Source organism: Limulus polyphemus, unplaced genomic scaffold, assembly GCF_000517525.1.
Source record: "Limulus polyphemus unplaced genomic scaffold, Limulus_polyphemus-2.1.2 Scaffold3886, whole genome shotgun sequence".
NCBI lineage: Eukaryota > Metazoa > Arthropoda > Merostomata > Xiphosura > Limulidae > Limulus > Limulus polyphemus.
The window spans coordinates 76658-94222 of record NW_013669496.1 but is presented as its reverse complement, the minus strand read 5'-3'; the positions used below and the strand labels follow the sequence as shown (position 1 = coordinate 94222).

General features: G+C 31.9%; 1 protein-coding gene across 2 annotated transcripts in view; it reads left to right on the top strand.

Annotated features, from left to right (window-relative positions):
- The window catches only part of LOC106470219, an 89580-nt gene that overhangs the window by 6929 nt on the left and 65086 nt on the right, over positions 1–17565 (top strand). For both annotated transcript variants that reach the window (XM_022398818.1, XM_022398819.1), the window contains exon 2: positions 10863–10921. In XM_022398818.1, the coding sequence (XP_022254526.1) occupies positions 10863–10921 (59 nt within the window). The remainder of the gene's footprint in view (positions 1–10862; positions 10922–17565) is intronic.

Here is a 17565-nt window from a genome sequence, read left to right as displayed (position 1 = left end):
CTCGTACATGACCTTAACTTAAAAATAACCTTTTACTCAATACAAAGTAACACTGTGCATAGACATTAGTAATATGTCTGTGTTATATATATATATATATATATATATATATATACAAGCACACTGTTCTTTTGCTTTCTTGGGTTTTAAATTTTCACACAAAGGGATGTAATGATTACCTATACATAGCTGTTTCTAATTTTGAGCTAGATTAGAGTAAAAGCAGCTAAGTAAATGTAAACCTGTAATAGACTTGTATAGTTTGGTTGGGTGGTGGTAAATCAACCCACTAATTGCCTGACCATAACAATAAAACATAGTATGGTGATCATACTCATAGTAAAAATAACCTTTTGAGTGAAAAGAAACAGTGATGGCTTGTACACTTGAATAACACAGAGAATGGTTATTTACTGCAACATAGCATAATATCTTGTTGCTAGTTAAATTTAAATACTTTTGTGTTCTAGGCCTGCTCAAGTTCAGGTGGAATAAGAGAAAAAAGTATTCATCTCTCTTTTACACTGTGATACACTTCCTTTTTTGTGTGATACACTTGTGTATAACATATTACACATTTAGGAAGTACATCTTAAAAATATAGTCTGACTACAGCTGTACAAAAGCATTGTGTAATAGTTTATTGTGTGCACAGATTCAAGTGTAGTTTTTAAATGCATAGTTTTTCATTTATTATATGGAAAGCAGTTCTTTTTACATGAACTTTTCTCAGAATTGGCAGAATGTAGGGCTTACACATAATCAGGAGCAAAATTCTGCCAATACTTACAGGTACTGAAAACCAGAACTTAGTTTTTAAGGCAATACTAGTACCGGGACTTATTTGAGCTGCTTTATTGTTTTTTAATGTTTATACATAGATTTTTTTGCCTTTTCAAAAACAGGTACACTTCACCCAGCTGAGTACCTCTACTTTTTTTTTATTTAACCCCTGCATGTAATCATGCAAAAAGTTTCAAAATATGTTTTTATAATATGTATTAAAGGATCTCTTTATACAACAAATCCTATACCCTGAACATACTTAACAGGTTTTTCTTTAAACCCTACTTCAACAACTATATATGGAGAAATATATTTTAACTATGTATATCCATACATGTAGTATTTAAATTAAAAACTATATAAGCTGAACAAAACCAACTAGTCATCATCAAAATGTTTTTTTTTATATGCATACCATTAACTGATAATTTAAGATATTTCAAAACTTCTAGATTTCTGTTCTAATTGTCATTATGTCTTTGCAAATTTTTTGAGTTATCTGATGACTGACAGACAGTCTTGAAGTATCCAAGGATTGCAAATAATTGTGTAAATCTGATTCATAAATTGTTTCTGAAATATGATCAGTCATACCAGTTTAGAATTTTTTGGGTCTACTAAGTACTGTATTTTGGAGACTGATGGTGATCTATTATACTTGAGTAACTTAGTTTCTCGCATATCATTCAAACATTGGCTGTTAAAAGTATTTAAACATGTTCAAGTGAAACTTGTTGAGTCCATGTGCATATCCAAATATTTAGTATAATCAAATATTAATGTATTTTCTCATGAAAGATTAAACACTACAAGACACAAACTAGATGCTGGTCTGATCATATTGAGAAGAAAGTTTTAATAGGAAACAATACCATCTTACAAAAAACAAAAAAGAAACTTAAATTTGTTTTTCAGGTTTTGTAATATTCCCCTGTGCTAGTATGTACTCACATTCAGGTCTAACATTTTCTGTACAGGCACTCTTTGTGCACATAGACATCTCTTTTGCTATTGTAATATCATGAAAATTTAGGAATGTATTTTTTTTATATGTTATTGAGATAATACATTACTGGCATTATGATGGAGACTAGTTTTCAGTTATAGGTTTAGGAGTATCAGGTTATGAGTAGTTCTACAAAGAAAAAGAGCCCCATGACCCTGAAATAGGGAAGAATACCAGCTTGGTTTGAGTAAATGCATTTTTAGCAATATTTTACGACTGGAAAAAGTATAAATAAAAATACACATATCATTAGGTTTGTGTTTAAGAGTCTATGAATACATTGCACAATAGGTAAATGTGTAACTATTGCCATAAAAGAGAAATTTTAAGTTTATCATTATGACCTGTTTTCAACATTGTATATTCATCTACATGTACATATACAATGCACCCAGAAGGAAACAGGTTGATAAACAGATCAGTATACATGTACATTGATACATACCAGGTTAGAGGTTAAAACTGCATATATATTTGTAATCAAGGCCAAACTGGGGAAAAAAAGTACATTTTGTAACTACTGTAATCAGTAAATACCCTTTTATATGGATGTTGTTATTTATATGTTTATATTTATATAGTTTAACATTTCAGACCAAGACACTTATTAGTTTAAAATCCTATAACACATTGTTACATATAATTTTAATCTATATATTTCATGTTCTGTTAATTAGTATTATTTTTTTCCAAAGAAGACTTTTCACAGTACAAGTTTAATATAAAAGACTAATCAAGTAATTAAAAATATACACTAGTACATGTATACAGATATAATGTGTTTCAGTATAAGAGCTGAATAATTTAACCACTGTAACAGGTCTACTTGTGCATGTGTGGTTTTCTTCCTGGTAAAAAATACACAACAAACATTGTTCCAAATTACCAAAAATTCACCACTCTCAGTTTTCAATATGTAAAGAAGAGAAAAGGAATAGTTAATATAAATTTATCTACAGTACACGTATATAACCAATATTACTCAAAAGCAAATACTGGAGGTGGTAAATTAAAAAATTAAAACAAGGTGAAAAAAAATAGTAAAATTACTCAGCTTTTTAAACAAACATCCCTATTTTTATAGCTTCAAGTGATAAACATAGGTAAGTGAGGATAAGTAGTTCTACAAGTAAGGAATGAATAACACATTTAAAATGTTTCTTCACTATCTTTGAAATGTACCTGTATACAGTGGATGTAGATAGCTTAGAACAGTGTAATATAATCAAACTTGTGTGTGAAAGCCACTTTTGGAAAAATGCTAAACTATCCCTTTCACACCAAATAATGTTTATACAAAGGTATGAACAATTTTTCAAAATTATACAACATGAATTTATAGTAATAACAATTAAACATCTCAAAATAATTATGAAATATGATTTGACTTTAAAGAATAAATTTAATTAGTAATTTTTAATCCTGAAAATAAACTTAGTATCATCCCAAATGATGTCACCTTCAACCTTTTTCTATGACTGTAGGATATTAAGTTTATAAAAAAGCATTTTCCTTTCAGTTTATTTTAAGTTTGTTTGTGGTAAGTACTACCTCAATAGTGAAAAACATCTGTATAGGTTTATTATTGTGTACTATGTTACTTAATGGGTCAGGGGTGTAAATACAGATAAAAAGAACTGTTATCTGGCCATAGGGCCTTATGAGAGTTGTTTGTGTTCACATTTGTTCATTAACCCTTTCCTACCATAGCAGTGTTTTTGTTTTTTTCCTGTAGCTAATTTGTTTTTATTATAAATCTTGTTATAATGTTGCAGTTTGAAAGTCATGAAAATGGGTTGTTTGTCTTCATGATAAAATATTTTGCTTTCTGATGCCAATATTTATTCATTTTTAGTAGTACTGAATATTAAAGGACTCAGAATGGAGTCTAAAATGCCATATCAAAATCAAGAAAACAGCACAAGAAGTCATAGTAAACTCAAGCCACATAGGCTATGAATCGAAATATGTTCCCCTTACAACAAGTAGTTTTTTACGTTTTAAATGTAAAAGTTGTTTTATTTTTTTACAATCATCCTGTAGTATTGAGTATAGGTAAACACAAACGTTTTATCAAAAATCATGTAAGTATACTTTTGTCATGTGAAGACTAAGTATACAAAGAAGCCTGTGAAGTAATTTCCAAATAGCATGAGAATAGAAGAAACCAGTGTCTCGTGCTTGATAGAATGTTTATTGTTTTATACTTGAGTACTTTTTGAATGTATACAAATTAAAGACTTTTCATTAAGCTCCTTCAAGAGCACCTGAAGTTAAGGTTTAATCATTGCATGCCATCTATTCTGACAGGAGGGCACTTATAGACTTGGACAGTTTAGGCAGACATAATAAAATGTATGTATCTAACTGTACAGATTCACGTTACTGTAGAACCATAACCTGTCCAGCCTGGAGAGGGGGTGAGTAGTGAGTTGGCTTCTGATTAAACGCTTAAACCGAAGGCAGTTAAGCATATGTGAACCAGTTCATTTCCTCTGTTGCATGAGATAAGTTCTCAGTTACATTGCCGTCATGCTGTCTGTTCTACTGTGGTTTAAGCTTGTAACGTTCTGTGGCTTTGGAAAACGTGGGGCAGGTTCATTGTTCAACTCTCTACCGTTGTTAATTGGATTAGTGCACTTGATGGGGTTAGAAGTGGAACCTTGTTTAGTTTAGAATTGAATAAATGACATAATCTATATTTTTGTCCGTCATAGTGTGTTAACAATGGTATTTATTTTAACACTGAAACAATCAATATTTGACATTTGTACGTCAACGTTTGGCCATTATAAACAGAATCGTAATGACGACCTTCCTGAACTGGAAAGAAAATCAAACTTTGTTCAAAGCGTAAGTTTTGTTTGTTATTTAAAACGTTTACTAACTTATTATGTTATCCACAGAAAAATATGTACAATACATTACATGTGTACATAAGTATGGGCCATTTAGAATAATTTGATAAAGTTACTTGTTGCCGTTCTTTTTTTTTTTTTTCATACACTGTGTGTGTTCTTCATGTACATATATTGTAGTAGAGTCATACTTGGTTGCATACAGGTTTTTAATAGAGGATTTGCCCACTGTAAAATAAATATACTTGGAAATGACATTGTTTTATACACGTGAAGCTTTAAATGTTTCAAATATTTCCCATCATGCTTTATTTGATGTCTTTGTTTGTTCTACATTTAACATGGTTGCTGAAAATTGATCTTGCAATAAATTAATAAGGTATACTTTTCTTCCTCAATTTTAGTACTTCTAGCTGTTGTTAAGTAAGTCAATCTAGTCGAGTCCTTATGCTTGGCCTTTTATGCACATGCCTATTTATAAAAGCTATAAACGTTTTTCACGGCAAATTTAACTAGTCTGTTTGCACTTTTTTCAGTTATAATATTTTTTTCATATTCAATAAGTTTTCCAGCAGAAGTTAGCTATAATGAACAAAGTATTCGTCATTGGAGTAAATTAACTCACTTTTATTCAAAATAACAATAATGTTAGTTAATATATTTGACACTTGTCAACAGAAAATGTACAACAGTAGATGAAAACTAAATTGGGTGAAGTTGTTTCGAAGTGCTGTATAAGACAAGTCACTGTGTTTAATAGGCTGTTTATATGGATATGTATCTCGAAACTTCTATCTTGTATATGTTGTATAATAGGCTGTTTATATGGATATGTATCTCGAAACTTCTATCTTGTATATGCTGTTTAATAGGCTGTTTATATGGATATGTATCTCGAAACTTGTGTCTTGTATATGTTGTTTAATAGGCTGTTTATATGGATATGTATCTCAAAACTTCTATCTTGTATATGCTGTTTAATAGGCTGTTTATATGGATATGTATCTCGAAACTTTTGTATATGTTGTTTAATAGGCTGTTTATATGGATATGTATCTCGAAACTTCTATCTTGTATATGCTGTTTAATAGGCTGTTTATATGGATATGTATCTCGAAACTTCTATCTTGTATATGTTGTTTAATAGGCTGTTTATATGGATATGTATCTCGAAACTTCTATCTTGTATATGTTGTATAATAGGCTGTATATATGGATATGTATCTCAAAACTTCTATCTTGTATATGCTGTTTAATAGGCTGTTTATATGGATATGTATCTCGAAACTTGTGTCTTGTATATGTTGTTTAATAGGCTGTTTATATGGATATGTATCTCGAAACTTGTGTCTTGTATATGTTGTTTAATAGGCTGTTTATATGGATATGTATCTCGAAACTTTTGTATATGTTGTTTAATAGGCTGTTTATATGGATATTTATCTCGAAACTTGTGTCTTGTAAATGTTGTGAGGGAAAATGTTGTGTGTGTGTGTGTGTGTGTTTGTATAGAAAAGCAAAAAATTAAAGATAATACATCATAGGAATATGGAAGATAATACATCATAAGGAAGAAGAGCGCAAATCTGACGCAGCATATCCAAACCTTAGATGAAGTGCAATTAAATGTAAATTAAATTCATGTGAGAAAAAATATATATCGCAGCCACGATAGAAACATCCAACAACCGGAGCACGAATCATAAGGTGGGTCATTATGTAATGTACCCTGGTTTTTCGAGGTACATTACATGATGACCCACCCACATTATGATTTGAGCCCCGGTGTTGGATGTTTTTATATTATGGCTGCGATTTCTCGTGAATTTAATTTATATTTAATTGTATATATATATATATAAACAAGGATGCCTTCAATTTCAACACCAAACAAGGATAAACGTAACATTTATATATATATGCGTGTCCTCCCAAGAGGACAAGGTTTTTAGAATAAGTCTTATTACTATATGCACACATCCCGATTTCAATACTATGGTTTATACACTACTACACGTACTTGTTGCACGTGACAAAACAGCTGCTTGTAAAGCTGATGCGTCATTTCACCTTTTGAAGAATATGGATTTCTATGTGTGTTTATATTTTTCTGAAGTGTTGAAGAAAAAACATTCTGTGTTGACAGTTTCCGACACATTTGTGGCATAGAATTACATATGAGTTGAAACGTTTGGTAAAACCCTGAATACCTCATATCATTAACAGTATCGTCTTAAGTGTTTTTCTTCTAGCGTTTCGCAGAATAAATAAGATGTATTCTTATGTAATGTTTCGATAAATAGGTAAGTAAAGCAAGCAGCACTGCGTAATTACTTAGTCGTTGTGCCAAGTTAATTCATTAACCAGATAGAAATAGAGTAGAACAACGTTTGAATGCACTTGGAACTGTCAATTAGTTGATAACTAGGTGAATGTTAGACCTAGAATCATTCCGTTATACACTTCTGCACAGACCAGGACAAAAATAAGAGAGCCTTTGAATTAAATAAAAAACACCTTAATAATACTTTCTCGTTTCTTATCATATATGGTTAATGTTATGTTCTGGTCCAGATAAAGTGCTGTTAATGTTATGTTCTGGTCCAGATAAAGTGCTAATCGCTCTGTTTCTTCCTTATTCTATAAACTTCACCTTAGCTGGTCTATATGTTCCGTCAGTTAAACCCTTGAATATTTTGCCTTTTTTTATATATATATTTTATTTTTATCATGTGCACTAAATGTTTTATATTTGAACAGGGCATTGGCCCATAGCTAGTTCTCAGAACCAATGTGCGTCTATCGGTTGTGAATAATGGTTTCTGGCGTGTTCATTTGTACTCGAACAATGCCTGATTTTTTTTAAGTGTGTCGGCAGAAAACGGTTATTTAACTGCGTAAGTTTCAAGAACCCTTGTTTATTTTGGATGCACAATTAGAAGATTTCTCGCATTATAGAATGTGTTGTAGAAGTTTACTGTCCAGCGAAACATTGCAAATCAAATGCTGATTTTTAAGTAAGGTATTCTAGTATCTTTGTTCCTTGCATTTTATTTCACATGACTTTTCTCATATGAACTTAACACTAAAATAGAAATACAAATTCTTAAAATTGTTTTAGATATTCGTGACGTTTTCGAATGTTGTGATATTGAAGTAGCCTGTCCTGTTGTTTTATTTTTCTGCTGTAGTAAATGGTCATATTACAATATTTAGTCTATATATTGTCATCTGCTTGGGTTTCAATGTAATCTATTTGCTAGTAATATATGACTTCACATATATACAACTTATTGAACGGTTGTTTTAGGCAGTGCAAACATGGTAGAGAATTGGTAGAAACAGGCAGAAGCAGTCCATTAACACAAAAAACCAGAACTAATTGAACTGTTATACATATATCTCAGTTGTTGTAAGTTCAACAGTGTACCAACTAACTTATCGAAGTTTTGTTTTTCCCCATATTTAAAAAGATTATTTATCACAAAATCATCATAGTTCCGACTATGCTTTGTCTCACTTGGCTACAAAATTTGCTTACACAGAAGTTAACGACTTTCTTGTTTTTGGTTTGAAGTCTGAATTCATTTTAAAGCTAAAACTGTAGCCTGACTCACAAATAACATCTTAACGAAAAGTTTTAGAGCACGAATAATAACTTACCAACTATTGAGCATGAATGGGGTCATGTAGTAGAAACTATAATATAAATAAAAATCGGCAATAGTAATTGGTGAAAACAATGTTGCTATGATACGCGACGTATTGCTAGTTTAACATGGCGACAAAAATACGAGAATGTTGATTATGTCACGTTAACATTGACGAAACGTCGCGTGCCATATCATCTTTGTTTTCACTACCTTGTACTTTTGTCGCTCTGATGAATGTGATGATGCCAGGTTAACACTGGCGAAACGTCACTTGAAATATCAGTTTTGTTTTACCACCTTATATTGTTTGAGGTTCTGATGATGCCAGGTCAACACTGGTGAAACGTCATGTTTCCATTGAACTTTGTTTTCATAACCCTGTATTTTTGACGCTCTGATGATGCCAGGTTAACACTGGCGAACTGTCACTTGAAATATCAGCTTTGTTTTACCACCTTATACTCTTGATACTCTGATAATGCCTGGTTAACACTGGCGAAACTCACTTGAAATATCAGTTTTGTTTTACCACCTTATATTGTTTGATGTTCTGATGATGCCAGGTTAACACTGGTGCAACTCATATAAAATATCACCTTTGTTTTCATCACCAAGTTTGTCCAGCTGTTTTTTATTTATATTTAGGGCTGTCAGACAATGACATCCACAGTTCAAAAAGGAAAGTGTGTGTATGTGTAATAACAGCTGTGGAGAAGGCAGGAGGGTGGGTTGGGGTGGTGACCAGCTGCTTCTTTGATAAGTTTTGTTTATTTTTTTCTTATATATAATACATTTCCAGTTTTGCTGTCCTTTGATAAATAAAAGCTTTCTTGGCCTAAGTACCTCAGCTGTTATCAAAGGGAAAGATTTCTTTACATGTGGGAATTTAAGAAACATTTTTTATCAGAAAAAAAGGAAATAGGAAGAAAGCATTTTGTTATTACTTATTCAAGGAGAATTAGAAGGGACTGGTTTTATTTAACATAATTTTAAGGGGTTGTTGTGACACAAGTGGACAAGAGGGAAAGCATAAAGAGCATGATACTGTTAGTGGACAACTACCTTACAAGGTAACTCTCATTCACTAAATACTTTTTGATTTCTTTTAAGAATTTATGTTTTCCAAGTCACTTAAATGATTTTTTTTCTTTTATTATATAACAATTTTGATTTAGAGTTCACTCTAACATATCTTTTTATATTAATACCTTTATTTTGGGTGTAAACTTCTTGAAAAACTGCACATATTTGTAGTAAAATACTCAAAAGTCTTCTTATCCCATTCATGGAGGTGACAACTTGCAACATGAGGCATAGAGCATTTTGCCTTCCTGTTCTTTTTTGGTTTGCAATTTTTCTGTGCTTGTGACAAAAATAGCTATGAGAAGCTGAGTCTTATTACCGAGTTTAAGAATGATTTTTAAGCTTACCATACAGCTAATTGAGCTAATCAGAATCTAGGTTTAAAAACAACCACTGAAAATCATTTTAAGAAAAGTTTTGCAGTAGATGGTCGTGGTCAAGGACTGGTATATATTCAATGGTTCTGTGATTATTCAATGTTTTTAAAGATCACAGAATATAGTATAATAGAACCATGGTCTAGTACTATTTCATAATTCAGGAAAATTCCTGAATATACTTTGATAATATGGTGTTAAAACAAGAATCAGGGTATTTGGCATTATTTACTAATTCATGAGTAATAGAGAAAAATACTTAAAAAGGTATAGAAACAATGCAATATGGTATTAAAACAAGGTTCAGTGGCACTGAAATTTTTATTCATAGAACTTCTTATTGTAATTCATGTACTTTCAAGGTCAGTATATCATTTCAATTTTATAACATCCCTCTCCTTTTTTTAATTGACAAAAAATGCTCACTTTATTATTGCTTTACATTTCTCCACATGTTTAAGTTTTTAACATGTAGTCTGTAGATCATCTGGTACCGTTTAAATATATGTGTGGTGCTAAAAAACTGTTAAAACCAAATACTTTACAAAACACTTAGGTGATGCTGTTTAGACATTTTGATTAAAAAACAACCAGGTTGTCTATGATGTACCTCAATTTCTGTAGGACTACAAGTTTGGACATCTGACCAAATCTTGTACTTTTATATTATGGTACCTTTAACAAATCCATTAATCTGTTTACACTTTTAAGAAATTTTAGATGCCCTTTCTGTCTTGCCCCTGGTGGCTCAGCAGTAAGATTAAGGGCTCACACACTAAAAATCAGGTTTTAATACTCATGGTGGACACGGTGCAGATAGCTCATTGTGTAGCTTTGTACTTAAACAAGCCTTTTTATCTTTGTTTTTTAAAATATTTTGAAACTGAAGATTAAGAATAAACTGATTTTTAAAACAAGTAATAAACAGTATAGTTTTTGTTTTATTTTTGGTAAGATGCCTTGACAGCAATGTCTCCAACAGATTTTATCTTCATGACATTAGTATGGTGGTAACTGTGTGTGTATGGTTTAACAATAGTTTTTATTCTATAAGATATAATAATTAGTTTTACTAATGAATTATATGCTATTATTCCAGGATGAAGCAGATGAATTAAAGGGTCAAGATGAAGTCGGTGATGACATTCTGGAGAAAAGGTGAGAGTTTTTATCATCTCCTTGTTTCTAAAATAAGTATACTTGGATTTTAGAAACATCTGTAAAATTTCAGATATTCTAAATATATGTGTATATAATATGTTGTACAGTGCCAAGGAAGTTTTTGGGAAGAAAGAAATGAGAAAAAAAATATAACCAGTTATTTGCAGTATATTTGTTTGTTTATTGCTTTTTTCAATAAAACTGAGAGTTTAAATTTTGGAATTGTTTCTGAACATTTGACAGTTTTCTTAGAATAGTACATGAAACAAACAGCCTGTGACTCAAGCAACTGGTTATTAGTTTTGTAGTAACTATAAAGGAGTTATAACCTATCCATTTTGCTAACTTTATCCATTGCTTTAAGCATATTATAGAAAATATTTCATTTGGTATTATGATAGTTCTTATGAAGCCAATTAGTATAGTAGTTAATTTTTTTGTTGTAGGCATTAGAAACACAATTCAAATGTTAAATATCACAATGGTAAATTCCAAACGTTGGGAAAGCCATGGAAACCAATATGCTTAACATATTAGACTTGTTTAACTTTGCTGTGTGACACAATTCATGATTTGCTCTTTGACATGATGCACCAAACATGGCCTGCCCTTTTGCATGATGCACCAGACATAACCTGCTCTTTGGCATGATGCAACAGATGTAACCTGCTCTTTGGCATGATGCATCAGACATAGCCTGCCCTTTTGCATGATGCACCAGATGTAACCTGTTCTTTTGCATGATGCATCAGACATAGCCTGCTTTTTTTGCATGATGCACCAGATGTAACCTGCTTTTTTGCATGATGCATCATAGTCTGCCCTTTTGCATGATGCACCAGATGTAACTTGCCCTTTTGCATGATGCACCAGACATAACCTGCTCTTTAGCATGATGCACCAGACATAACCTGCACTTTGTTATGATGCACCAGATGTAACCTGCTCTTTGGCATAATGCATCAGACATAGACTGCTGTTTGAGACAAGTGTACTACACATAACCTTCCTTTTGACATATTGCACTAAATATTAACTGCCTTTAATACAATCCACTAGATGTGTTCTGACTTTTAACATGAGGTATTAGAAATGGCTTGGTCTTTAAAACGATCCATTGGACATGACCTTTGATGTAATACACTAGGTATGTTTTGCTCGTTGACAAAGGACAGTAGTTGTGGCCATTGCTTGGTAACTTTACATGAAAATGTGTTCTGCTACACCAATTATTTGTTTTATACATGTAATAGTAGTGTTTGTTAAACAATAGAGTGTAACCATTTTATGGCTTTTAGCACCATTTCATATAGTAAATAGGATATAGCAATGTATCAATGTCTGTACTGTACGTGCAGTGTAAAGTATATTAAAGTGTACATTCAGTAGATCAGGACTGATAAGATTATGCAATTAAATCAACACATTAATATCACTTTTGCTTCTTAGTAGTTAAAATGGCCACTGTGGAATAAGACTTAGTTTGTTTAGTAACTGGAGATGTTGTTTATATCTTACTATGTTGAGATTATGCTGTTTTTATATTTTCAGGAGCATTGTGGTTTGTGTATATGTGTTTCAATTCACCATTTCATAAATTCCTCATCCTAATTATTTATACATTTATATATATTCTTTAGCTTTCAAGTGTTGTAAATCCTTTTGATAAAAAAATATAAAATTTGTACATGTGTTTACCCTTGTGGGAAAAATAATAGGAGAAATCCTTGTTTTATCATTAACTTCCAATCAGAGTAAGCTACCTACTTAGAGTGAAACTAAAATCAGCCAGGTTTGGTAAAGTAGAAATGTTTAATCTCCAAATTTAAATATACAAGAGACTGTCAAAATATATTAAACTTGATGTTAACACACAAAGTTTCACAGTTTTTGAAAAACTTATGTCCACATACATAATCTGTTCTCTTGGTTTAGTAATCCTGACATGAGTGCTGAAAAAAATCTTAATTTTGGCATACTTAGATCCCTTTTTTTCTTTTTACTTATAGTGTGTTATGTTTTTCTGCATCTAAAGCAAAAATTATATAATTATGGCATCTGTGTAATGAAACCATTAAATATTTATCCCATAATGTCAATCCTTACATAGTTTTGTTGTATTGGAAGACTGTCAGAAAGTGGCACTTTACATTCTGACCTTGATTCCAAGTACATGATGGAGATTCTACATTAATTTGGTTACAGATCACCTAAAGTACTGATAAAGATATCAAAAGCAATTCAATGTATTAAAACTTTGTATCTTTGCTTGAAAAAAATTAATATTGTAAATTTGATTAGCAAATAGTTTGAACATATTGAAAATGTCAAGTAAACCAATCCGTTTTCCTAGTTACTGTGTCCTATACAGTTTAAAATAATAAAAAGCAAAATATAATTTATTATTACATACGTGTGGGGACCAAGCATGGCTTATTGGTTGACATATTGGATTGTGAATCCAAGGATCCAAATTTTGCATTTGAGCTTTGTACTTTGGGACCATGGATGCATTATAATAGTGACAGTCAAATCCCATTGTTTGATTAGAGTAGCCCAAGAGCTGTTGATGTTGACCAGAACTCTTCCCTCTAATCTGTCAAATAAACTTTAGGGACAGCTAGTTCAGATAGTTCTTATGCAGCTTTATGCAACTTTCTGAAACGAACGAACAATACATTGGTCATAGTAAGGAATCTTAGCAGTCATAGCTTACTGCATCTAAAAGACAGAATTAGATGGAAAGCCTCAAATAATGTTTCCTGTCAGGCTTAACTCCAATTGAAACTATATAAAGTTGAATGCATGCATGAGGAAGAATCGCACCTAGCGAAGTTCCAGGCATACCATCAGCTTATCTGGGATGATGGTGGTTAATACAACTCCTAACCTCATTTCTCAGTTGTTCATGGTAAGGGTTTTGTGAAAATTGGTCAGAATGTTGTTAAACGATGCCTCTAAACCTTAAAAATAGTTTGTTTACTGGATGAACAAAAAAACATTTTTCCACCATTGGTTCGAACATTGACTTTCATTATTATTTTTTTTATCTATATACTCAAAGTCCAAGAAAAAGAAGCCTATAAATTTGCAATTAAAGAAATAATTAAACACACAATTTGCACATTCCCAACAAACCTTCTAATCTTGTTTAACCTCGCCAAGAAGTTCTATTTTAAATTCAACTACACCACCTATCGTCAAATCGATGGCGTCTGTATGGGTGGAACACTATAAGTGCATTAGCAAACACATTTTAATTTAGCTGGAAAAGACGGGCATCATATTGGGTGAGCTTTGTCGACGATGTTTTTTGCAGCTTTCATTCTGAAGAAGAGGCCTGGCATGGCTAGGTGGATAGGGCACTCGACTCGCAATCTGCGGGTCACGTGTTCGAATCCCCGTCCCACCAAACATGCTCGCACTTTCAGCCGTGGGGGAGTTATAATGTAACTGTCAACCCCACTATTCGTTGGTAAAAGAGTAGCCCAAGAGTTGGCGGTGGGTGGTGATGACTAGCTGTCTTCCCTCTAGTCTTACACTGCTAAGTTATGGAGGGCAAGCGCTGATAGTCCTCATGTAGTTTTGCGCGAAAATTCAAAAAACAAAACAAACAAAGACAATCTGACGAAGAAAAAGAAAAATTCACAAACCATATCAACGACATACATCCCAATATTCATTTTATAATTGAATACGAAGAAAATTTCTCTATAAGTTTTCTAAACGTCCACACCATAAGAAAACAATCATTATTGGAGACTAAAATTCATAAAAAAGCAACGAACTCAGAAGAATACCTTAATAGCAATTCGGTACACTCCATACAAGGGAAGTTAGAAATTTTAAAATGTATTATGCTAATAGTATTTAGTATATGCCCTGCAAACAATTTAGACGGTGATCTAAAAATAATTTCTGAAATCTTTATTCAAAAAACAACTATCCGGAAGAAGTTGTTAAAAACTAATCGTCACATCCAAAAACACAAAAGCGTCAAACATACATAAAAATACAAATGTTAAAGATGAAAACAACTTCAACTTTATCATCACTACAATTCCTCATGTTGAACACATCAGTGGAAACCTACTTGGATTATTGGTTACGACTTATCAATAAACATAACATCGACATAAGTACCATAATTACACAAGTGTTAAAATCAAGAGCCTTATTATTAACAATTAACTCGCTTAAAAAAAACAACAACGGAGCCATCTACAAAATCGAAGGCCATTTGCGAGGTCTTTGTGCTAGCTGTCCCTAATTTTGAAGTGATAGACTAGATGAAGGCAACTAACCATCACAATCTGCCGCCATCCCGTGAGCTATTGTAATGGAATAGCGGGATTTCACCGTTATTCTTATAATACAATTTTTTGGCGGTTGCAAGGCACGATCCATGGAACTTCGGATTCACAGTCCGGCACGCTAATCATTGGGCCGTGGGTTGTATATGGATTGGTTCGCTCAACATGTTGTAAGCCTTCATGAAAGTGGTACTTTTTTTTTTTAAGGTTTCTTATTGTATTCATCTGCTTTACCAGCCATAATGTACATATTTGATAAATGTTTGGTACTATACGGGGTAACTAGAGTCATAACGGATATTAACTTAGTATTTGGCGGATATTGAGTTTGGCCGGATTTTAGTACTTATTGGGCAGTTGGATAGTTAAAATAATGATAACATTTACCAGTGTAAACTAAAATGTGCTATAGGTAGTTGGAATTTATAAATAACAAGCTAAGACACAGAGGGTTAAGTAATTAATAACTTTATTAACAAAGAATAATAATAGGTTTAATTTGTTTTATTAAAGATCACAAAAACTGTTACTAAACTTTAACATATTTTGTGTGTGTATGCGTAAGTTCGTTTATTGTTTTATATTTTCCCACGTATATGATTCGTACTGACATTAAAGTGGATTAAAACAAATGTAGTATGTTAAGTGAATATTGTGGCTTTAGGAGCGATCATCTTTCAGTCTAATTGAATTAATTTTAATTATATTTGTTTGAATAATTAGTTATCACCAACTTTAAGTGTTTATTTTCCAATAATCTTAATATTTAAGTTTTGAACACGATACATTTTTTTTATTAATGATTTAAGAATCATTTGTCAGAAAACTGTATAGTAGACCTAAGTATTTTTGTTTTGAATTTTTGTAAAAGCACACTCATATAAGTATATTTACATTAGGTTGTGTATTATTTATTGAAGGCAGACTTTCCACTGTTTACTTTCGAATTAAGAATTCTCATTCAGATATCCTTGTTCAGTACTTAAAGTTAAGAAGTTTGAAAGTTGTAAGAAGTATCGGACGTGTCCAGACAAGATACTGTTGATTAAATTCGTTCTTCTCTGTAGAAAACTATTATTAACGATTGTAAACAGTAATATTCACTTATAACTAGTGTTAAGTTATATTGTTATTGCATCCTATTCAGTCTGAAATGTGTGGTGTGAAAATAATGAAATTGTTTAAATATTTATATGGAACCGTTGTTGTTGTTTGTAGTTAAGCACAAAGCTACTCAATGGGCAGTCTGTGCTCTGCCCACCACGGGTATCAAAACCCGGTTTCTAACGTTTAAATCCGCAGACATACCGCTGTGCCACTGGGGGGGGGGCTTTATGGGACCGAACAAGGCTTAGTATACAGACTTAATATACACTCCGAGGAATGTAACATTTTATGGCTTGTAAGTTCCGCTGTTCAGTTAAGGCAGGTTATTTATTTAGAAATCGGAAATCCAACTGCATTTATATAACCTCATCAGAGCTGTGCGTAGCGCAGCTATGTTTCTCGGAGCGACTTGTGGATCAACGCTACATTTGAAAATTCATAGCGATAGTATCGCTCTGTTTTCGTCTATACAAAGCGCTACTCGATACATTTTTGATAGGAAATATAAATTATAATTATTTGTATATTCTATATAATTATATTTTGTTTAATTGTAAATATATATATACGTCTTGCACTTAATTAAGCTCGCCTATGCTAGCAGACTTATTCATATGATTTGTTCTGCAGCGATGGCTTGCCGGCTATCCGTGACATTATACTACATAATATATATAAAGCGTTCTTTGTGTTTGTTTATACTTAACATTTACTGATTATATGTTCAGTTTAATTTATATTAATTTAGTTTTATTTTATTTAGACCTACTGTGAAATGTTTTATTAAATTCCTGAGATGGACAATTCTAGCAAACTTTTTTGATTAACACGTTTCAGTTGATAATACAAGATATTCAAATGAACCAGCTAGTTTATATTAAATATCGGATAATCACTCAAGAAAATCCCAGACATATATATATTATTATAAATCGTGATAGACTATCATTGAATGTATCGAAGGCTGTTGACTACTTTCCTTTCATTATTCACAAATATGCATAAGCTGTTCTCAGAAGTCTATATTATGTTATTGTAGCTTTGTTTGTTTGTAGTTTGAGCACCAAGCAACACATTGGGCTATCTGTGCCAGTTATTGTAGCAATAAAGTATCACCATTTACCAATAAATTTGCGTTTTTCATTCTGAAATTAACCAATGACAAAAAAAAAAAAAAAAGCAGTTTCAAAAGTAGGTGTAGAGCCGCTATATTTATAAATA